Source organism: Macrotis lagotis, chromosome 5, assembly GCF_037893015.1.
Source record: "Macrotis lagotis isolate mMagLag1 chromosome 5, bilby.v1.9.chrom.fasta, whole genome shotgun sequence".
In the NCBI taxonomy this organism is placed as follows: Eukaryota; Metazoa; Chordata; class Mammalia; order Peramelemorphia; family Peramelidae; genus Macrotis; species Macrotis lagotis.
The window spans coordinates 17338100-17362812 of record NC_133662.1 but is presented as its reverse complement, the minus strand read 5'-3'; the positions used below and the strand labels follow the sequence as shown (position 1 = coordinate 17362812).

The following is a 24713-nucleotide window of genomic DNA, read 5'->3' as shown; positions in this document are numbered from 1 at the left end:
TTATTTCCTCTCCTTAAGGAGCTAAGAACTCAGTGGATAGAAAACTGGTCTTGGAGTCAGTAGAACAGAATTCAACATCAAACACTTGCCACTTACTAGCTGTGTGACTTTAGGCAAGTCAATTAACCCTGATTGTTTTGCATGGGGGGCCATTTCCAGTCATCCTGATTCATATCTGACCACTGACCCAGATTACTCTGGAGGAGAAAGTGAATTTGGTGACTTTAGCACAGCACCCCTTCAAACTCAAATCCATGTGCTTGTCATATCATCACCTCCCTGATGTCATGGTCTTCTTCAAGAATGAAGGACAAACAATTTTATTATTATTATTATTGTTATTGTTATTATTATTGTTATTGTTATTATTACTATTATTTCCTATCCTTATCCTCTTTTGCTTTGCTTTTAGTTTCTACAACTCTGGTCTCACTGTTCCTATGTTGTTGGGAGGAAGTTTTATGATCCTGATGTTTTCAGCTGTGTTCTATGTCCTATGGAAAAAGAAACGCATGGGAAGTGAGTAAGAACTTGAACTACCTAAAGGCAGGAAGCTGATCCAGATCTAGTTTAAATTTTGCTCCAACACTAATTTTGATTATTCCATTCATTCATTCTCCTGAGAGTATATCTTTTTTCTTTTCTCTGGGGACAGTTAATAGTCCTGACATTTCATGGCCAAAGGAATGGGGAACAGCAGGGATTTCCCTGGCAACTAACTATTCAGGCGGTCAATAAGCATGTTATTTGTTTTAATCAATGGGGAAACAGAAGAAGGTGAAAACAGTCCTAGGAGTGGGCAGAAGTAGGGCAGTCATATTTAACGAATTTAAATGTCCTTGATGGGACACACCGTGTAAATAACTAGGTATATTCAATATATATAAAATAGTTGGAAGTTAATTTGAAAGAGGAAGACACTAGCAGCTAGAGGAACTCTTGCAGAGGGAGAAATTAAGCTGAATCTTATAGTGGGCAGAGTAAGTGAGTGGGCAGAGCATTCCAAGTATGGGGGAATGACTCAAAAAAGCTTTTAAACTGATTTAGAAGCAAGTAGACCTGGATTCACACACTGACTCTAGCTAATTAAACATTCCAAACATATTAGCTATAGGGATATTGCTGATTTGTATTGATAGAGGAAATTTCCTTATCTGAGAATTGCCTGTACCAATGAAGTCACAGGTATATTCCCTATCCCTTTGGGCCAGGCACTTTGAGAATACAAAGACAAATGGGAAACAGTCTTCCATCAAGAAGCTTATGTTCTAATAACTACAAGTAGGTTTTCTCTCCATTTTTAGCATTGAATCTGGGAGATGGGAACGGAGGAGGAACATACACACAGTATATCTCAGGATTGGGAATATTACATTGGATTCTTCTCTTTATATCTTTGCAGCCTATTATGTATAAGATGGTCCAGTTTCAGCCTATTATATATAAGACGGTCCAACAGACCTGAAGAGCTAGAACCCTCAGAAGCAGGCTAAGTCTAAGTAGTAGGAGACTACCCTATCCCAGCCACTATGGAAGGAAGATCTTCTTCCCACTGGTCTTCTGGTACTGGACTCAGCAGAGAGGAAGATGGTTAATGAAGAACTGACTCCAGTGTCTAGTGGGACAAGAATCCATCTCTGCTCCTGGATTCAAAGGATGGCTGGCTATTATGGGAGGATTTGGGTAATAGTAGGGGTGTTTTTACCTTTAGAAAACAGATACCATTCTCCTCCCAAACTTGAAGGCAAGGTAGTGTTCAGCCCACTATGGATGGGCCAAGAGGGTTAGAGCAGCAACTCAGAAAGCTTGCTCAGTGTGGGGAAAGTTCATAGTGACCTTTTATAGGCAGGGGGCTTGATTAGATGTAATATTGAAGACATTTTTAGCACTACCTCCTGAAGATAAGGGAACTTTGAGCCTTTTTTTTTTTGGTTGGCAGAATTTCTTAGAAAGGATTCCAGAACTGAGTAGTCCTGGGATAATGCCCCTTAAAATAATACCAGAGAATCCCTTTCACTCTACTCATAATGAGAGGCCTTGATTACATAAATTTTAATGAATAGTAGTTCAAATCTAGCTTCAGACACTTATTAGCTATGTGACCCTGGGCAAGTCACAACCCTCTTTGCCTAAGTTTCCTCTTCTATGAAATGAGCTGGAGAAGGAAATGGCAAATCACTCCAGTATCTTTGCCAAGAAAATCCCAAAGGGGTCACTAAGAGTTGTACATAACTGCTAACAACTAAATAATAACAATGGATAATAGCAAGGAACTAATAAGCCCATTTTACAATTAAAAAAAAAGACCCACAATACCATTTTGCAAGGGTAGGAACTGGGGAAATATAGAACTTCATATGCCTTTTTTTTTCTCTTTTCTGGGGGTAATAACTACATTATCTGATTCTCTCATCTTGAACTTTAGTTTCATGGAGTGGGGCAGGGGCAGATGGGATTGAGGGAGAACAGGTATTTTTGGTTTTCCTTCTGGACTAATTTTCTTTTCTGAATGGAAGGGAGGTCTGAAATCTTCCTCTAAGGAGAAGTGAAACCCTTTTGGAGTGGTTTCTTAGAAGGATTCCCTGATTGAAACCAGACCTCTTCAACAGGGCCTGTCCTGTCTGAGGGAAATGATTTAGTAGGCTTCTGTTCCCCTCCTCCTCACCTGAGTGTTTCCTTGGTTTTAAATTGGAAAAGAGTCACATTCCTGTGACTGTCTGTTTTCTTGAGTAGTGGTGGTGGAACAGGATGGACATTTGCATTCTTTAAATAAGGGAGCTGTCACTGCCCTGCCTCTGTCCACTCCTGGGCAAGCTGGAGCATTTAATTGACTTTTTTTTTTTTGACTCAGGATGTTCCCCTCTCTCCTGGGGCTACTTCAGATCTAATATCAAAGTTCCAGGAACCTCCACAATTCACAGTCAATTTTTAGGTCAGAATGAGGGTTCTTCTGCATTAGATTGTATGCCTCATTATACAAAATAAGGTCCATCATCCAATTAGATTTCATTCAGTCATTCATCCAAGAAGTATTTATTAGTGATAGATAGCATTTATTAATCATTCATTAATAATTTAGCATTATTAACAACTTACTATGTGTTCAATACTGTGCTATAATGTCAGAGATTTAGTAGGAATAATGGACCCTTGTCTATGAACTTATACTGTGTTCTTGACTTATAAGGTTTTTTAAACTGGGATGAACTCATTTAAAAATATTTTGATAACTGTATTTCAGTAGAGTTTCCTTTGTTATCTTGTAACATCATATTTTGAAATCTTGTAATACATATAATGTAAATTTTTGTAATGTAACATTTTTATTATTTTGAACATATTCTTAGAATATGGGCTGAGGATGCAATAAAAGGTTAAGAACCCCTGATTTAGAGAGGCAAGATCCACTTTGGTAAGAAGTAAGAGAATGACCCTAAAAATCAACATGAGAAACAGGGCAAGTAGAATAAATAGAGGGGTACCCACATAAGTCAGATCAGCAGCCAGAGGCCTCTTTAATCCGCAATTAGTCAGAACTGATATACTGAAACTTAGTCATCCCTGGGTGTCCTACCCAATGAAAGCTGGGTCCTTTGCTTTGACTGATAGACAAGGGGATGTGTAACTAAAATAACTTTTTGAAAATTATCATTGCTCTAGGAGTGGCTTGAAAAATCTCCTGGGAAGAGTGCTCTCCAGCCATTCTCCAGGCCAGGATGATTGCTTAAAAGAATGGAGAACAAAGATCAAGTTCAGGTGCCAGATAGAAGTGTACCTCAGTGTCCAGTCTCAAATAGTGTTTTTGCCCATTTTTCTATCTACATCACTTATCACAGTGTCCAGCACATAGTTAAGAGCTTAATAAATACTTATTGAGTAATTGACCAATTCTGACCCAAAGTTAAACTAATAGTCATATTAGGCATGTGGTTACAGAACCCTAAAAGTTATCAGAAGGACCCATTTTTAACCCAGGCCCCACTTCCACCTGCTGAACATCTTTTTTAATATATATTTTAAGTAAAATTGTTGTTATTTGTATTACCAATGCTTTTCCCTTTACTCATTCCACAGAACCATATAACCAAAAATAATTTTAAAAAATATAAAAAGAAAGGAAAAAATGAGTCAACCTGATCAAATACATTGAGAAAATATGAAAGTATGTATAATGGATCATTCCTGTGTATTTTCTACCTCTGCAAAGGAGTGGGGTAGGGTGATCACCTGTCTCATCTTTGGAGTCATGGTGGTTATTTATAAGTTCACAACATTAATTTTTAAAAAATATTATTTATTTTTAATATTCATTTAAAAATGTTTGTGTTTTTTCCCTATTTACATTGTTGTAGTCATTGTGCATATTGTTTTCTTGGTTCTGCTTATTTTACTAGGAATCAGTTCATATAGATCTTCCATGCTTCTCTGTATTCATCATATTTGTTATTTCTTACAGTAGAGTATAAAGAACTCATATTCATAGGGAGAATAGACTGGAGTGGGGGGAGGAGGGGCTGAGGGGATCTGTGGCAGAGATCCATCAGAAGGCTGTTGCCTTCTACAATAGTCCAGGTGATGAGGGCCTGCACTAGGTGATGGCAGGATCAGAAAAGAGAAGGAGGTATATATGAAAGGTATAATAAAGGTGAAGTGAACAGACTTTGACAAAAGAAATATCTTTTCTCATGGGGCAAGTGAGGAATGAAGACAACAACACCTAGGTTTTGAGACTGGGAGGATGGTGTTACCCTTGGAAGTACCAGGGATGTTGGAAAGGCAGAGAATTTAGGGGGTAATGATAGATAATGAAGATAATGAGTTCAGTTTTGGACATGCTGAGTTTAAGAAGACTACTGGATATCTAGTCTGAGAAGTCTGAAAGAGAATAGGAGATTGGATATCATTACAGAGGTTAGGACATGATAAGTGATTGAAAGACCATCGGCATAGAGATGATAATTCAATTCATGGGAGCAGAAGAGATCACCAAGTAAGGCAGGATAGGAAGAGAAGGGAAAAGAACCTAAGATAGAACTCTGATGGACATCTATGTTTAGACTGTTGTTCCTTTCTTGATTTACATGGGATTTAGATTTAAGTGAAGCAGGCTTGTACAAAGTCATTAGCCCCAGTATCTTCTCCAGAGTCGCCTTAGTTCAGTGGAAAAACTATATCTGGAGATGGTCCCAGATCTAAGGTCAGAGGAAGTAATTTGGATGAGGATCAAGCAAAGAATAGAGAAAAAATAGTCATATAGGTAGGAGAATCAACAGTGTTGTTCTAAAAACTTGGAGAGAAGAGATTATCAAAGAAGAGATTGTGATCAATAGTGTCAAATATTGCAGAAATATTAAAGATTGAGTTAAGATTTGACAATTGAGAGATCATTGGTAATTTTGGAGAGCAATTTCGATGAATAATGAAGTTGGAAGCCAGATCATAAGGGGTTAAGAAGAGAGTGAGAGGAGAGTGGATTATGTACTTTGTTATCCCTTTTCATCCCCTTGGTCATTTCCCCCCGTTTGTCATGACATCTTTCTGGATTTTCACCCTTTCACTCTTCTAGTTGTCAATTGCTCCTGGAAGCTCTGGTTCTCCTACAGTAGTCTGTGGTCCCACTCTTTCAGAGGTAGTGGTTTCTCTGAGCACTGAAATTCTTTAGCTTATAACAGAAGTTTCTTATTTCCCAGTGAAGAATAGCTCTCTGCCCCCAAGGGTTCTTTCTTTGGTGAGACTTTTTCCCATCACTGAATAAAGATTTTCCTCTTCCTTTTCTCCTTTATTCTTCCCCCTCCTCCCCATCTTTACATACTCATTCTCCTCAAATCCACTTTTCTTCGAGAGATTTTTCCTCCATTTTTAACCATTGCTTTCATTATGATATATCAGCTTCCCCTTAATCTTCTTCCTCCCCACTCTGTTTTTATATACTCTCCAATTTTGCTGTTTAGTCCCACAAAAAACCTGATTCCCTTTAGGCAGGGTATTGTGAGATTTAGTACATTGTGTTTCAGGTCTGTTTTCCCACCTTTGGTTCTCCTATTTATATCCCACTTTCATACTTGTTTCCTGGTGTACTATAAAGGAGTTCTTTTAGAAAGATGGTCCTGTTATTATCTGTATTGGTGTCTTTTTGCTGTAATTTTTTTTCTTTAGTTATACACCCTCCAAGTCACTAATACTCCTCCCCAGTTCCCTTTGTTTTTATGGATTTTAGCTGGATACTGCTGAGGCAGCTAGATGGTACAATGGATAGCGCTTAGGTTTTGGACTCAGTTTATTTCTGACCTTGGACAATCACCAGCTGAACAAATCACTTAATCTTTGTTTGCCACAGTTTTCTCATCTGTGAAATAGGAAGAATAATAATAGTACCTATCTCCCAGGGTTATTTTGAGGATCAAGCAAGATAATAATTGTAAAATAGCACTCAGAACAGTGCCTAGCCCACAGTAAGCAATCTGTAAATGCTATTGTCATAATGACATAAATATCATTATTATTATTATTATTATTGCAATAAGGCACATTGACATGACATTTTCTGTAGCAAAGCACCATTCTTGCTTTGTGCAGCACAGGGTGAGGGCAGGGAAGTGTGGAGTTCTGTTACAAAGCTGGGGGTCTACTTCTGCAGTCCAGCCAGAGTGTAGTGGTTGGTAGTGAAAGGGATATTGACAGAGCTTGCTAAAGTTTAGGGATTAGCCTTCTACTCTTAGTTCATTCGATTGGTACCTTTTGAGAGATCTTGGTATTTTAGATTGCGGAGACAATAGAAATTGCTTTATCTCTTGTACATAACTATTATTTTGTAAAAGATTAAGGTTTACTCCTTTAATTTATTTAGTATGTGTCATTTAAGTCTTATCTGACATGCCCCTTCCCATTCTCTCCCAGATTTCTATGATTATTAGACTTCCTTCTTGGATCCTGTTTCTGCCCTACTTTCTGACTCATGTTGATACACTGAAGGAGGGACAGCTAACCCCTGAAGGACCCTGTGTGAGGGTTTAAAGAAGCACAGGAACTCTCTTAAATGCTTATGTGAACAAAGTTAGAAAAATACCTAGAGAATCATTTCCTTTCTGTGTCCCTTATGAGTAATTTCTTGTAACTTTTAAATTTTGAAATAGTTTCTTTTACTGTATCCTGTGGGACTCTTATGGTCAATGCTATGTGATAGGAGGGCTCTTTGAGTATATTTCAGTGCTGGTTATTGCTTCCCCTCCAGACTAATGATAGTGAAGTTCTTCTTCTTCTTTTTTTTTTTTTTACCAAAAAATACTCTGCATACCACCCTTTCAGGACGATAATAAACTTAATTTGTTAATTTTGTTCTTAATTTTCCCTAATACTTCTCCCTCTTGTCTCTTAGCAAATATATCTTTCCTGGAAATTGAAGAGAGTTTTATTTTATATATTTCTACCCTTGAAATGATTTGTGACCTAATTAACCTGACATAGTGGATAGAATGCTAGGGCTCAAGAGTCATGAAGACCTGAGTTTGAATCCTGAGTTCAACACTTGATTATCTGTGGGATCTTGGGAAAGTTAATTAGCTTCTCAGTTTGTTTTTTTCTATCTTTAAGAATCAAAAACTGTTAAGTATCTACCTCACAGAATTGTTATGAGAGTCAAATGCAATAATGTATGTAAAAGTGCCTCATAACTGTCATCTGTAATTATTGTTGTTAAAATACAAATGAAAATTTATTTTTAGAAATGTATAAATAAAATAAAGCCTATTTTACATGTTAAAGTCTTTTCATAGTTGATTAAGCAAAAGGTTTAAAATGAATGCAAATCATTTATATGAAAAAATCAACCAACAGTATGAATTGAGTACCAATAACTTAGTTTGGAAGGAATGAGGAAGAAATGAGAAAGAAATGAACTTTTGAGTTATTGGATGAAATCAGATGATAAAAATGTATTGGAATTATTAGAATGAATTATAAATACCTCTGGGTCTGGATAACATATTAGACAAAAGATATTTTAGCATCTATGTTCCAGCAACTGCTTTGAGAGTTAAACTTTGGTAACACTTTGAAGAACCTAGACTTTTTCCCCCTATAATAAGACAGGAAAAGGGCAGGAGGTAGCTCAGATCTGCCGGGATTGAACCTATTTCTTCTGAGGGTCATTGAACAAGGACATGGAGAGAATGTATCAGTGCATCCACCTGTACTGAGAGACGATAATTCAGACAAGATAAACAAAGGCAGATTCAGCAAACATGACCTCATCAGGAGGGATAGAAGTGCCACTTCAGGACTTTACAAAGCCACTTGACCACTGAGACACCACTAGGGACCTCCCCAAGACTACATAAAGAAAAAGACATCCATTCAGGATATGTCAGATATTCTTGAGCCTATATTTCCCTGAATTCCATATATCACATTTCCTCATGTTTGAGATACTCCCATGTATAAGATGCACCTTAATTTGGGGGCGTGAAATTTGGAAAAAAAAGTATTACATAAAGTTATTGAACTCAAGTTTTATTCATCATAAAATTCAAGGATGACCTGCTCATAACTTTCAGGCATCTTTTGGGTTAAGTCTGGTATGCAGATGCATGCTTAGTCCATTCTGTTTCATGAACCTGAAGCACCCATTGTATCCTCTTTTGAAATCAGTCACTTCTTTTTCATCAGCAATTCTTGCCTCATTCTGAACCATCTTTGCGGACACAGGAATTGCAATAACTCTTCGCTCTTCAATCTATCTCTTCAATTCCCTCTCTAATTCAAATCATTTTGCTAACTTGCCTCTCATGGCTTTCCTCTGCCAGGGTATTTTCAGTAGGGTTTCTTCTTCTGTAGCTAGTCTCAGATTTTTTTTTTCAGTTGGAGGAGGACCAAACTGACATTCAGAAACAAGTTTTCCATTCACTTTTGCAAAATGGATGAACTTGAATTCAGGACTGTACAAAAACCTTTTTTGACTCATTTCTGGGCAGAACATGGCAAGACAAGTGCAAAAAAGTGGAAAAATGCAAGTAAAAAATCTACAACCACTGTATAAGACCCTCCCAGTTTTTAGACCCCAAATTTTTCAAAAAAGGGTGTGTCTTATACATGGGGAGATATGGTACATTTATGGAAGAATGTTTGCCAGCTTGGGAAGGAGTGTATTCTACCAAGCATTGTTACAATATTCCTGACTCAGGGTGTAGTCAATATTCCTGACTAAAAGTTAGCTAATCCTGACTGGTTTATTGATAACAGCTAGATAGAGTACACTGGTGGATGCTTGTGAGTGATACTACTAATAAACTAGCCCCTCATGATTATGGCCTAGAGTACTGAAAGAAGAATTAGCCTCCATCTGGGAATCCAATCTATTTGTGGGAGAAGGAGTTAGGAGAGGGAGGCCAGAGTAAATATTACATATGGAAATAGTTTTGTGATTTTACAGCACTATATAAATAACATTTAATAGTATTACTATTTTCTGATTTTAAATATTAAAAATTGAATTGGAAGATTTTCTAAAATCTTTGTGCTTAAGGATCCTGAAGAAACTGGGTTCCCTGGTTCCTCTGTTTCTACTTACAGATATCAGACTCTGGAAATGATGCATGACTCTGTCCCAGAGTTTATCAGTTTTGTGACATCTTTTTGAATGTGACTAGAAAGAAGGTAAGACATTTTTCATTTTTCTATTACCATGGGAGAAGGAGGAAAATAGGGATTATTGAATTGTTTATCTACCCAGTTCCTCTTTTCTCCATTACCTTGTGAATTCTTTTTCAAAAAACATTTTATTTGTTTTCCAATTATTTACAATAGTAAATTGCACCCATCATTTTTTTCAAGGCTCTGAATTCTACAATTTTCCCCCCTCCTCCCTTCCCCCCCCAAGGCTGTCTGACAGTGTCTACATTGTTTCCATGCCATACACTGATGTAAATTGAATGTTATAAGTGTAAACATAAGAATAAACATAAAAACCCCCTCCCCCCCCAAGAAGATGGGAAACTTCAAGAATAGAGAGAGAGAGAAAAAAATTGTACTCCAGTCTGTGTTCAGATTCCAATGGCTCTGTCTCTGGGGTGAGTTGCTTTCTTTATCATAAATCCACCAGAGAAGTTACTTCAATATTTTTCCCTCAGTTACTATTACTAACTGTACCTCCACTCTATTCCTCCCCACTCTCATTTATTCTATTCTCTCTCTCTCTCTTTTCATCCTGGCCCTGTCCAAAAGCGTGTTGCATCTGAGTACCCTCTCCCTTGATCTTTCCTCTCTTCTGTCACCTATTCCCCCTTCCTTTCCCCCATTTCCCCTCATCCCATCCATTTCCTCCCATGCTTCCCCAGGGCAAGACAGATTTGCTCACCCTATTAAGTGTGTATGCCATTTCCTCCCTGAGCCATTTCTGATGAGAATGAAGGCTCACTCATTCCCCCTTTCCTTCCCTCCTCCCCTCCATTGAAAAAGCTTTTTTTTGACTCTTATGTGAAGTCTCTCAGCTTCTTCATCTCCTTTTCCTTCCTTCCAGTACTTTCCCCCATCACCCTTTGACTCCATCCCTTCACCACATCATACCATTATATTCCACTCCTTCCTATGTCCTGTCTATATATACTCCTTCTAACCACTCTTATAAATGAGAAAGCTCACATGAGTTATCAATATCTTCTTCCCATGCAAGAATACAAACAGTTCAACATCATCAAGTTCCTCATAGTTAGTCCTCTCTTCCATTCCCTCTATGATTCACCAGAGTCCTGTACTTGGGGATCAAACTTTCTGTTCAGCTTTGGTTGTCTCATTAGGAAAGTTTGAAAGTCCCTTGTTTCATTGAAAATCCATCTTTTCCACTGAAAGAGGATGTTCAGTTTTTCTGGGTAATTGATTCTTGGTTGTAAACCAAGGCCTTTTGCCTTCTGGAATATCATATTCCAATCCCTACGAGCCCTTAATGTAGATGCTGCTAGATCCTGTGTAATCCTGACTATAGAGCCTTGGTAGTTGAATTGTCTATTTCTGGCAGCTTTTAGAATTTTATCTTTGATTTGGGAGTTTTAGAATTTGGCTATAATATTCCTGGAAATTTTTCTTTTGGGATCCCTTTCAGGGGTTGACTGGTGAATTCTCTTGATTTCTATTTTACCTTCAACTTCTAGGATCTCAGGGCAATTTTGCTGTATCATTTCTTGAACAATGAAGTCTAGGCTCTTCTTCTGGTCATGGCTTTCAGATAGACCCATGACCTAGAAAATAGATCAAGGAGAACAAATAAAGGTTGATTGAACACTATCTGGATCCCATGACTTAAAAAAAAATTGACATTTTATTTCAACAAATCACTTAAAAAAACTACCTAGACATATCAGCAACAAGTGCCTATTGTTCATCAGCTAATACACATTTATTAAGTTCTTATTATGAAAGAGGGAAAGTGCTAGAATTAAGAGGAATCGGGAAATGTTTTCTGTCAAAAATGGAATTTAATTGGAATGTGAAAGAAGCCAGGGAAGCTGAAAGGTGAAGATGAGGAAGGAGAGCATCTAACAAAGGGGTCACCCAAAGAAAATACCTAAAACAAAGAGATAGAGTGTTTTCTTTTTGGAGCACAAAGGATGCCAAGTATCACCAGATCAAAGAATACCTGTTGGGGAGTAAAGATTCAGAAGACTGGAAAGTTGTGTGTTTGGAGGTGGGAAGTGCTAAGAGAGAGAGGAAAAACGGCTCTGTCACTCTCGGCCCAGGGGAGGGCAATGAAGGGTAGATTGAGGTTGGAAATACAGCTTTTTCTTCCTTCCAATTTTTACCCCTTCTCCCTCCACAAACTTAGAAAATGACAATATTATCTTGCCATTTTTCCTTTTCTTTCTCATTTGAGCAACTGGTGAAAATAAAATGCCTTTCCTTAAATGTAAACAGAACTAAACACGACACTTTAGGTTTGCATATCCTAAGACTGCTTTGACTTTTTTAGAACCATTTATATTTGTGACTCACATCGAGCTTATGGTCTAGTCAAATCTTTTTCAAATCAGTTGAAATCAAGCTGTGTATCTCTTATTATCTAATTGTGAAGTTTTGAACCTGAATTGTAAGACTTTACATTTATTACTCATTTAAACATTCAACTTAATTTTCAGGTTCAAATTATCTCTTCTTTTCCCTCTTCCCATGATAATAAAGAAAAACCAAAATTCACTACAAATATGTATAGTCAAGAAAGAAGTAGTCCCACATTGTCCATGCTCCAAACAAAACAAAACATCTCAATATGCTCTCTGAGTCTATCACCTCTCTATGAGGAGGTGGGTAAGATGTTTCATCAGGAGTCCTCTAGAGTAATAACTGTTGTTTTCATTAGAGTACCTAAGTTTTTCAAAGTTTTTATCTTTATAGTACTGTTGTTTTTGTATAAATTGTCATTATGGTTCTGCTCACTCCATTCTGCCATTGTACATCTTACCAGGTTTCTTTCAAATGATCCCCTTTATAATTTCTTACATTTCTTACCCTATACAATAGTACAATAGTATTTCATCACATTCATATACTACAACTTGTTCAGCTAATCTTCAGTTGATAGATGCTCTCAGTTTTCAATTCTTTGCAATCACAAAAAGAACTGCAGTATTTGTGTACATATAAATCCTTTTCTACCTTCCTTAATCTTTTTGAGGAAAAAACCTAGCATTAATATTGCTGGATCAAAAGGTATGATAAATTTAATAGCTTTTGGGCATAATTTCAAATTGTTTTTCAGAATAGCTAGACTAATTCACAGTTCCACTAAGAATGCATTAATCCCTCTAGCAATTATTTTCATTTTTTGACTTTGCTAATCTGAATAATGTAAACTGTTACCTCAGCATAATTTTAATGTCTATTTCTGTAATTATTAATGATTTGGAGCATTTTTATATGGCTTTTGAGTTCAGATTTCTTCCTCTGAAAATTTTTTATTCATATCCTTTGATCATTTATCATTTGGGAATGACTCATTCTTTAAAAATTTGATCCAATTCTCCATATAGTTCAAATCCAGACTCAGTAATCCTTTGGTTGTTGTTATCACATTGAATAAGGAAATTAATTCAGGTAGCATTGTCATTTTTATCATGTTGGCTCAGTCTACTGTGATAAAAATTATTCTAGGGTGTTCATTGATTAGGTTCCTGTCAATCATTGAATCAATGATAAGGAGATAGTCACCTGAAGTTAGCTCAGAATGCAGACCCATTTGTATGAAATGTCCTGGAGCATTAACTTCAGCAATTGAATATAGAATGTGAGTATATAAGTAGCATCAGAGGAGGGGAGATGAGGCTCACTGATAGTTGATCACAAGAGCTGTGGTTTGTTTGCCAATCTTGATTGTGAAGTTTATGTGACTGAAGCAGTATGCTCTTCTTAGCATAGTAGAAGCAAGAAATCTGAGCCAGAGTTCCATTCCTATCTCAAGTATGTGCTGAATATTTTACAAATATTATTTCTCTTGATCCTCACAACAACCTTGTGAGACAAGTTTTCTATTTTATTGGTTAGGAAACTAAGACAGAGGAAGTTTAAGTATAATCTCATATCCTCATATAATTGTTTCTTACTTGAATGTAAACAGTTTCTCCATGTTTAGTCCTTTATGTTTACCTTTTTTTTCTTAACACACATTTACCTTTTTTTAAAAAAAACTTTTCCATATTCATCTAATTGTTTATTAATGTAGGTAGCTATGTGAAAGTAGGTAGGTGATAGGGTAGATAGAAGACTAAGCCTGGAGTAAAGATCTGAATTCAACTGATATCGGTCCTGTGATTATGGGCAGTCTATCTTTGCCTTTGCTTCCTCATCTATAAAGAGTAATAATAGCACCTACCTCCCAGGGTTATTTGAGGATAAAATGAATTAATATTTATAATTAATTCTTGGCACAGTGCCTAGGGCATATATAATTACTTATTTCCCTCTCTTTTCCAGTGTTTCTATTCAGGTATGGTATTTCCCTGAATTCTTGAAAGCCCTCTACTTCCTTAAACAACCATTTTTCACCTGCATGGTTTTATACTCAGTTTTTCTGTTTAAATTATTCTTCTCTGTAAGCCTAGATCTTTTGCCTTTTTTTGGAATACATATTTTTAGCTCTCCAACTCCTTTATAATGGCAGCTGTTAAATTTTGAGTATTTCTGACTATGACTTCTTGGTACTGGATTTTTCTTTTAATTAATTCCTTTTTTCCTCCCAGACCAAGAGGCTCTGGATTTTTGGACTCAATATTCCAGGGAGTTTTCATCTTGCTATTTCCTTTAGGAGGTGACTGCTAGATTCTTTCTATGCCCTCAGTTCTAGAGATCTAGGTAGTTTTTTTAAAAGTGATTTGTTGAAATAAGATGTCAACTTTTTTTTTAAGTCATGGCATCCAGATAGTGTTCAATCAACCTTTATTTGTTCTCCTTGATCTATTTTCTAGGTCATTTGCTTTTTTAAATGTTCTATTAAATTTTTATTTTGCTAAATATTTCTTAATTACCTTTTAAAATATTTTATGCATTCATTTGTTTTTCCAACTACATGCAATGGTAGTTTTTAACCAATTTTTTTTGTAAAAAAAAAGTTTTACTTTTTCTTCCTTCCTGCCTTTCCTTCTCCCTCCCCCTGACAGAAAGCAATAGACTCTGCATTTATAATCATGCTAAACATAGATCCATATTAGTTCATATTGTGAGAGAAGAATCAAATTCAATAAAAAGAAAGAAAACATTGGCGGGGGGAATGACATAATACTTAAGATAACTTTTAGAAATTGAAGATAATAAGCTTCGTTTTTCATTTAAACTACACAGTTCCTTCTCTGGACATGGGTGGTGTTTTCCATCATATGCCTTTTAAAATTGTCTTTGATTATTGTACTACTGAAATGAACAAGTCCATCACAGTGATCATCATCCCATGTTGTTGTTAGTGTACATAATGTTCTTCTGGTTCTGCTCATTTCACTCAGCATCAATTCATGCAAGTCTCTCCAGGCTTTTCTGAAATACCATATCTCCTGATTTCTTACAGAACAGTGGTGTTCTATCACACACATATACCACCATTTGTTCAGCTGTTCCTCAATTGATGGGCAATTCTTTGCTATTACAAAAAAAGAGTTACCATGAATATTTTTATACATGTGGAATTTTTACCCTTTTTTCTTGATCTCTTCAGGATACAGATCCAGCAGTGCTATTGCTGGACCAAAGGATATGCACAGTTTTATTACTTTCTGGGCATAATTCCAGACTGTGCTCCAGAAAAGGTGGATCAGTTCACAACTCTACCAACAATGCATTTTTAGGTCATTTGCTTTTTTACCATCAGATACTATATATGTTTTCTTCTGTTTTTATAATCATTTCACTTTGTTTCAATATTTTTTATTCTCTCATGGAGTCATTGTCTTCTATTTTGGTTGATTCTAATTTTCAAGGAGTTAATTTTTTAGGTAAGGTTTTGTACTCTTGTTCTAAACTGTTAGTTTTCTTTCCAAATATTTCTTTTGTATATACTTCTAACTACTTTCTGTATGTGAGGGGGATATAGGAAAGGGAAAAGGGAAATCTGTCTTTGTCAAAATCTCTATTCATTAAATATGAATTTCCCTTGCCTTTTGCAATTAATCAAATGCTGACAATTTCAAAAGAAAGAAAAGTAAGCTATCAATAACTTTATGAAAAATGTATCATATTTGATCAGACAAATGATCAAATTACTACAACTTTGAATCTCCATTTGACACTTATTAGATTTGCAAAGATGATAAAAGCGATAAAACATCAGTTGTTAGAAGGGTTGTGGTATACTAGTCATATGAAAATACTTTTGGTGGAGATATGAATTGATTCAGACATTCTGGACAGCAATGTGTTAAAACTACATGCCTTTTGACACCTCCCCACCTCAAGAAATCAAAGACATAGGGAAAGAATCTCTACAATAATGTATACAGCAGAACTTTTTGACGTAATAAAGAAAAATATTTTTGAAAAGGTGCCCACCAATTGAGAAATGACTGAACAAGCAATAGTATTGAATGTAATAGAATTTTACTGTTTCATCAGAAATGAAAACTATAATGAACTCATTATGATCATAGAACTAGTACACTTATGGTGGATGGAAACCTCAAGAGTCAATCTGATCCTCTTTGTATATAGTTGAGATGGGTGGAAAGGTACGTTATATAAAATTAGTAAGTTTCATGAAATGAGTATAAAGCTAAGATCTGTGCAGGAATATCAGGGTTGCAACCCTCTATCATAAAGGTAGGAGTTAAAGAGGAAAGAATAACATTGAGTCAGGCACTGAATTTATTAAGAAAAAATGGGAGTGTCCTGGAGTAGACAATAGCCATCAGAAATTTGATTGGATAATATACAGATTTCGTGAACCTCAAAGGAGGAGGGGTTGATGAGTTATAGTGGCAGGGAGAACTTGGATATGGAAATAGGGAATAAGGAGTATTTTAATTCCCTTACTTTAATTAATGAGTTGAGGGAATGAGTGAAATTGCATCCAGTACTAGAAAGGTAGGCTGTATCAAGAGGGAGCCAATCTTTAGTGAGAGACAAAAGATGAATGAAGTAGGAAAGGAAAAAATTAAGTGAAAGCATGTCAGTTACCTATGGAGCAAGCAAACATTCCAAAGAGCATAGTAGTAGGAAAAAGTCTATACTTTGGGAATTGGATTAAAGGGAATGAAAGTAAGGCGGTATAGTGGGGGATGGTCTTGAATGATGACAATTGTGGTTTTAGTCTCTGGGGTAGGCAAAATTTGTTTCTCATTGGCAAATGAGTATGCTTATGCTTTCATTGTCCATGGAGTTTGACCTCTGGTTGAAGCCTCTCAAGGTCTTTGGTAGTTCAGGCAAGGGGACAAGTACTCTTGCCTGAAGGAATGGCTTCCCCTAAAAGATCAGGTTGGAAACTTGAAAGAATAATCCTTTCTCTTTTCCCTAGATGAAAATAATCAGGAGAACAATTTATACAATAATATATTTTAAAGAAAAACAATTTTGAAAGACTTAGGAACTCTGATCAAGACAATGACCAACCATGATGCTAGTGGGCTCATAAAGAAACATAACTATACACCGTTTGATACAGAGGTGATGAATTTCCAGAGTGAAGAAAGGAATTTTTTATGAGGAGGGGAGAAAATGTCAATGTGGAAATTTGTTTTTACTTGAAATAGAGGTTTTGTTTTTCTTGCTTTCCCAATGAGGTTGGGAGAGGGAGAAAAAAATGAAGCTTCCTTTGGGGAAAAATTAATTCACATTAAAAAATAGCTAAATGTAGCAGATAGAATGTTGGATCTTCATTCAAGTCCTTGTTCTTTCATTTATTGCCAGGTTAAACTTGGACAAAATGTCTTCACCTCTAATGGAACTTATTTTTCTAATCAAAATTAGGACATTAGATATAGATATAGATTAGATATAGAAATTAGATATAGATTATAGATACAGATGCAGATATAGATACAGATAGAGGTAGAGGTAGATATAGATATAGATATAGATATAGATATGGAAAAGTCCATTTGTTTCCTATTTTCCCAGGATAACATGCATGCTCTCTCTCTTTGGCATTTAAAGCCTATTAGAATCTGGTTCCAGCCTATCTTGAGAATTTTATGGCATATTACTCTTCTATACTCTTTGTGATGCAGCCAGACAAGATTGCTTGTTCTTCTCTCACTACATTCCATTCTCCTTCTCTGTGTACTTAAACATGTTTGTCCCAGGCTTGGAATACATGGCTTCCTCTTCTCTGCTTCTGAGAATTCCTGATTATCTTCAAGGCTTAGTGTAAGATACTTTAAGATACTTTTCTTGGGATAGAGATTATGTTAGAAGAGAAAGTAAAAAATTGATTTTTTGAATGAATGGGTTATTTATTAATTGTTTACTATCTGGAAAGTGGAGCAGATAGGTGATACAATGGGTTTAGAGTCAAGAACTGAATTCCAATTCAGTCTCATACACTTACTAGTTCATGGCCATGGACAATTCACTTCATCTGTTTGTCTTGCTTTCCTCATCTGTAAAATGATCTGGAGAAGGAAATGGCAAAACACTCCAGTGTCTTTTTCCAAGAAAATCCCAAATTGGATCACAGAAAGTCAGACATGACTGAACAACAACAATCTACAAAGCATTGTACCAAGCACTGGTGATACAAAAAGAAAAATAAGACAACTCTTACCCTCAAGGAGATCACATCCTAAGGGGGGAGACGACACATAGGGAATATTTTGATTGCAAATCAACTGGAAAAGTATCATGATACTTAGTGTGGAGAGGCAACATAGATGTTAATGCCTTTTGTCATTTTCATTGATAAAATTATAACAGTGTCTGATATCAAACCATTTCATATAGGGCTTGGTGACAAATGGCTGCATGGAGGTTCTTCCCCAGACTGCCTTTGTTTTTGGTCATGGTTTTCTTTTTTTTCAATTTGTAAAATTTTTAAATTTTTTAAAATTTACACTTTTAAAATTTATTTACACATTACTAAAATAGTCTTGTAAGAGTAAACATAATCCCCCTCCCCCCACAAAAATAAAAAACTTCTCAAGAAATAAAGTGAAAGAGAAAAAAATGTGCTTCAGTCTGTGTTCAAATACCATTAGCTCTATCTCTGGGGTGGATCATATTCTTTATCATAAGTCCATCAGAGAAGTTACTTCCATATTTTTTCCCACAGTTGCTATTGCTGATTGTTTTTTTTGGCAAGGCAATGGGGTTAAGTGGTTTGCCCAAGGCCACACAGCTAGGTAATTATTAAGTGTCTGAGGCCGGATTTGAACTTAGGTATTCCTGACTCCAGGGCCACTGCTCTGTCCACTGGGCCACCTAGCTGCCTCTCTATTGCTGATTGTAATCTCTTCCATCTATTCCGTCCCACTCCCATTTATTTTATTTTCTCTATCCTTTCACTCTAACTCTCTTCAAAAGTGTGCTATGAGGCAGCTGAGTGCTGCAGTGGACAGAGCACTGACCCTCAGCTAGGCCTGAGCCCACAACCCACCCCAGACACCCAGCAACCATATAGCCATGTAGTCCTGGGTAGATCACCCACCCCCACCATCTTGCAACCCCCCCAAAAATGTATTGTATCTGATTACCCTTTCCCATGATCTATCCTCTTGTCACCTATACTCCCCTTCCCCTCCTCTTTTCCCCTTTCTCCCATCCCTTTCTTTTCTTTTTTCCTCTAGGGTAAAAGATTTCTATATGCTATTGAGTGTATATGTTGTTTCCTCTCAGCCATTTCTTTTATTAATTAATTTTTATTAAAGATATTATTTGAGTTTTACAATTCCCCCCCCCCCCCAATTTTGCTCCCCCCCCCATGGAAAGCACTCTGTCAGTCTTTACTTTGTTTCCATGTTGTACCTTGATCCAAACTGGGTGTGATGAGAGAGAAATCATATCCTTAAAGAAGAGAAGTCTAAGAGGTAACAAGATCAGACAATAAGATATCTGTTTTTTTTTCTAAATTAAAGGGAATAGTCCTTGAACTTTGTTCAAACTCCACAGCTCCTTATCTGGATACAGATGGCACTCTCCTTTGCAGACAGCCCAAAATTGTTCCTGATTGTTTCACTGATAGAATGAGTGAGTCCTTCAAGGTTGAATATCACCTCCATGTTGCTGTTAGGGTATACAGTGTTTTTCTGGTTCTGCTCATCTCACTCAGCATCAGTTCATGCAAATTCCTCCAGGCTTCCCTGAAATACTGTCCCTCCTTGTTTCTATTAGAACAATAGTGTTCCATGGCATACATATACCATAGTTTGCTAAGCCATTCCCTAATTGAAGGACATTTACTTGATTTCCAATTCTTTGCCACCACAAACAGGGCTGCTATAAATATTTTTGTACAAGTAATGTTTTTACCCTTTTCCTTCATCTCTTCAGGGTATAGACCCAGTAGTGGTATTGCTGGGTCAAAGGGTATGCACATTTTTGTTGCCCTTTGGGCATATTTCCAAATAGCTCTCCAGAAGGGTTGGATGAGTTCACAGCTCTACCAACAGTGTACCTCTCAGCCATTTATGATGAGAATTAAGGCTCTCTCATTCTCCCTTACCTTCCCCCCCCTTCCACTCCATTGCAAAATCTTTTTCTTGGCTCTTTCCCATAAAATATCTTAGCCCATTCTACCTCTCCTTTCCCTTTCTCTCAGTACGTTACCTTTTTGATCATTGACTTCATCTTTACAATATATTATACCTTCATATTATACAACTCCCTCTTGTGCCTTGTCTATACATACTCTCCTTCTAACTGTTCTAATAAATGAGAAGGTTCATATGAATATTATCAGTGTCATCTTCCCATGCAGGAATATAGACAGTTCAACATCATTAAATCTCTCATAATTTACCCTTCTCATCTACCTTTTCAATACTTCACCTGAGTCCTGTACTTGAGGATTAAACTTTCTGTTCAGCTCTGGCTGTTTCAACAGGAACATTTGAAATTCCCCTGTTTCATTGAAAGTCCATCTTTTCCCCCTGGAAGAGGATATTCAGTTTTGCTGGGAAGTTGATTCTCAGTTGCATTCCAAGCTCTTTTTCCTTCCAAAATATTATATTCCAAGCCCTATGAGCTTGACTGTAGTTCCATGACATTTAAATTGTTTTGTTCTGACTGCTTGTATTTTACCCTCTGCTTCTATGATATCAAGGCAATTTTCCTGTAGAAATTCTTTAAAAATGAAATCAAAACTCTTTTCCTGGTCATGACTTTCAGGTAGTCCAATAATTTTAAAATTGCCTCTTCTGGATCTGTTCTCCAGGTCATTTATTTTTTCAATGAGATATTTCATGTTTTCTTCTAGTTTTTCATTATTTTGGTATTGTTTTTATTGTTTCTTGATTCCTTACAAAGTCATCAGCTTCTTTTAGCTCCATTCTACATTTGAAGGAGTTGTTTTCTTCAGTGAGCTTTCTTATCTCCCTTTCCATCTGGCCAATTCTGCTTTTTTTTTTTTTTTTTTTTAGGTTTTTGCTAGGCAATGGGGTTAAGTGGCTTGCCCCAGGCCACACAGCTAGGTAATTATTAAGTGTCTGAGTGAGACCAGATTTGAACTCAGGTACTCCTGACTCCAGGGCCAGTGCTCTATCCACTGTGCCACCTAGCCTCCCCCAATTCTACTTTTTAAGTCATTTTTCTCTTCGCTAACTTTTTGATCTACTTTTTCCAGTTGACCTAAAGTGGTTTTTAAACATATTTTCTTCAGCAATTTTGTATCTCCTTGATGAAACTACTGACTTGATTTTCATGATTTTCCCATATTACTCTCATTTCTCTTCCCAGTTTTTCCACTACCTCCTTTACTTGATTTTCAAAATCTTTTTTTTTTGAGCTCTACCATAGCTTGAGCCCAACTCATAATTTTCTTGGAGGCTTTGGATACGGAGGCTTGGAATTTGTCATCTTCCCAGTTTGTGTTTTGATCCTCCATGGGACCAAAATAATTGTCTCTGGTCAGGTTCTGGTCAGCTTTCTTTTTCTCTATTTACTCATTTCCCCAGTTTGTGCCCTGATTTTGGGGTGCTTTCTGAGCTTTTGAGTTGTTGGTATACCCCTGAAAAGACTTCAGTTCCTCCAATGTCTTATGAGAGGCTCTGACTGTTCTCCCTGACCTGTCCATAGGCCTATGGAAAGCACTCCCCTCTGCCCTGGAGCTGTGAGGAAGGTCCCTGCTCTATGGCAATGGGGTCCCCAGACTGAGACCAGGGTTTGAATATGGACAAAGCACAAGAGTCCTCACCTAGGGACAGAAGAGAGACATTGACAGTCTCACCCTACCCCCTTACCTTCTTTGGGTTGAGTGCTCTGGAAACAGTTGCCAGGTAGCTCCTTGCTGGGGGGCTCCATGGGCCTACTTCCATTTTCCCAGACCCAAGTTGCACAGAGGACCACCCTGGCCTGGTTCTGTGCCCACTTTGCTTTGTGTTCCCTGGTTTGGCAGGTCTGGAAATTGCTCCTGCTGCCAGGAGCTGGGCTCCCAGGGACTCAGGTGCTCTGCAAGCTCTTCCTGGAAGGTTGGAGTTCCTCTGTTCCTGTAGCCCCTTCAGCCCTGTGGAATAGAGTCTTTCCAACAATCTTCCAGGTTACCTTGGGTTGGAGAATTGCCTCACTGGGTCTTTCTGTGGGTTCTGTATTTCAAATTTTAGAGTCATAATTTTTTTTTTAGGATTTTGCAAGGCAAATGGGGTTAAGTGGCTTGCCCAAGGCCACACAGCTAGGTAATTATTAAGTGTCTGAGACTGGATTTGAACCCAGGTACTCCTGACTCTAGGGCCAGTGCTATATCCACTGCACCACCTAGCCACCCCTAGAGTCATAATTTTAAAGTTATTTTTGGAATATTTTGGAAGAAAGCTCCTGAGAAATTCTGTCCTCATGCCACCATCTTGGCTCTGTACCTGGACTGCATTTTTTTAAAGATTTTACTAGTTTTGAGTTGTACAATTTTCCCTCTAATGTTACTTCTACTCCCCCCCAGAAGGCAATTGGCCAGTCTTTACATTATTTCCATGGTAAGCATTGATACAAATTGAATGTGATGAAAGAGAAATCATATCCTTAAGGAAGAAACATAAATTATAAGAGATAGCAAGATCAGACAATAAGATATCAGTTTTTTTCTAAATTAAAGGTAATAGTCCTTGGTCTTTGTTCAATCTCCACAGTTCTTACTCTGGATACAGATGATATTCTCCATTGCAGATAGCACTAAATTGTCTCACTAATGGAATGAGCAAGTCCATCAAGGTTGATCATCACCTCCATGTTGCTGTTAGGGTGTAAAGTGTTTTTCTGGTTCTGCTCATCTCACTCAGCATCAGTTCATGCAAATCCCTCCAGGCTTCCTTGAATTCCCATCCTTCCTGGTTTCTAATAGAACAATAGTTTTCCATCACATACTTATACCACAGTTTACTAAGCCATTCCCCAGTTGAAGGACATGTACTTGATTTCCAATTCTTTGCCCCCACAAACAAGGCTGCTATGAATATTTTTGTACAAGTGATGTTTTTAGCCTTCTTCATCATCTCTTTGTGGTATAGACCCAGTGGTGGTATTGCTGGATCAAAGAGTATGCACATTTTTATTGCTCTTCCAAATTGCATTCCAGAAAGTTTGGATGAGTTCATGACTCCAGCAACAATGTATTAATGTCCCAAATTTCCCACAACCCTTCCAACAATGATCATTGTCCTTTCTAGTCATATTAGTCAGTCTGAGAGGTGTGAGGCGGTACCTCAGAGATGCTTTAATTTGCATTTCTCTAATCAGTAATGATTTAGATAAATTTTTCATATAACCCTGGATTGTTTTTGATTTCCACATCTGTAAATTGCTCCTGCCATATATCCTTTGCCATTTGTCAATTGGGGAATGGCTTTTTTTTAAAATTTGACTCGGTGCTCTGTATATTTTAGAAATGAGTCCTTTGTCAGAAATACTAGTTGTAAAGATTGTTTCCCAGTTTACTACATTTCTTTTGATCTTGGTTACAGTGGGGTTTTTTTGTGCAAAAGCTTTTTAATTTAATGCAATCAAAATCATCTAGTTTGTTTTTAGTGATGTCCTCTATCTTTTCCTTAGTTATAAACTGCTTCCCTTTCCATAGATCTGACAGGTAAAGTACTCCTTGGTCTTCTAGTTTTCTTATAATATTGTTTTTTATGTCTAAATCCTATATCCATTTGGATCTTATCTTGGTATAGGGTGTGAGGTGTTGGTCTAATCTAGTCTTGTTCCATACTAACTTCCAATTTTCCTAACAGTTTTTATTGAAGAGAGAGTTTTTATCCCAATAGCTGGAATCTTTGGGTTTATCAAATAGCAGATTACTATAATCATTTCCTGCTATTGCACCTAGTCTATTCCACTGGTCCACCATTCTATTTCTTAGCCAATACCTGACAGTTTTGATAACTGATGCTTCTAAGCCACCTTCTTTAGCACTTTTTTTCATTGAATTCCTAGAAATTCTTGACTTTTTATTCCTCCTTTTGAATTTACTTACAATTTTTTCTAATTCATTAAAGTAACTTTTTGGAATTTTGATTGGTAGGGCACTAAACTGGTAGTTTAGTTTTGGTAGAATTGGCATTTTTATTATGTTAGCTTGACCTATCCATGAGCAGTTGATGTTTTCCCAGTTATTTAAATCTGATTTTATTTGTGTGAGAAGTGTTTTGTAATTGTTTTCAAAAAGTTTCTGAGTTTGCCTTGGCAAATAGACTCCCAGGTATTTTATATTGTCTGAGGTTACTTTGAATGGGATTTCTCTTTCTAGCTCTTCCTGCTGTATCTTGCTAGTCATATATAGAAAATTTGAGGATTTATGAGGGTTTATTTTATATCCTGAAACTCTGATAAAGTTGCTAATTGTTTCCAGTAGTTTTTTGGATAATTTCTTGGGATTTCATCATATCATCTGCAAAGAGTGAGAGTTTTGTCTCTTCCTTCCCAATTCTAATTCCTTTCATTTCTTTTTCTTCTCTTATTGCTGAAGTTATCATTTCTAATATGATATTGAATAGTAGTGGTGATAATGGGCATCCTTGTTTCACCCCTTATCTTATTGGGAATGCCTCTAGTCTCTCCCCATGGAATATAATGCTTTTTGATGATTTTTGATGATTTCTTTGATGATTGCTTAT

The 24713-nt window shown here is 36.8% G+C and overlaps 1 protein-coding gene across 16 annotated transcripts in view; it reads left to right on the top strand.

Annotated features, from left to right (window-relative positions):
- TREML2 (triggering receptor expressed on myeloid cells like 2) overlaps positions 1 to 24713 on the top strand; it is a 77711-nt gene that overhangs the window by 37381 nt on the left and 15617 nt on the right. For 11 of the 16 annotated variants that reach the window (XM_074236899.1, XM_074236903.1, XM_074236902.1 and 8 more), the window contains one exon: positions 413 to 519. The exons of 1 other annotated variant lie outside the window; for it this stretch is intronic. In XM_074236899.1, coding sequence (XP_074093000.1) covers positions 413 to 519 — 107 coding nt within the window. Of the gene's footprint in view, positions 1 to 412; positions 520 to 1402; positions 7270 to 24713 lie in introns of those variants that run through there. 4 more of the 16 variants (XR_012478525.1, XR_012478524.1, XR_012478526.1 and 1 more) reach the window with 3 other exon arrangements.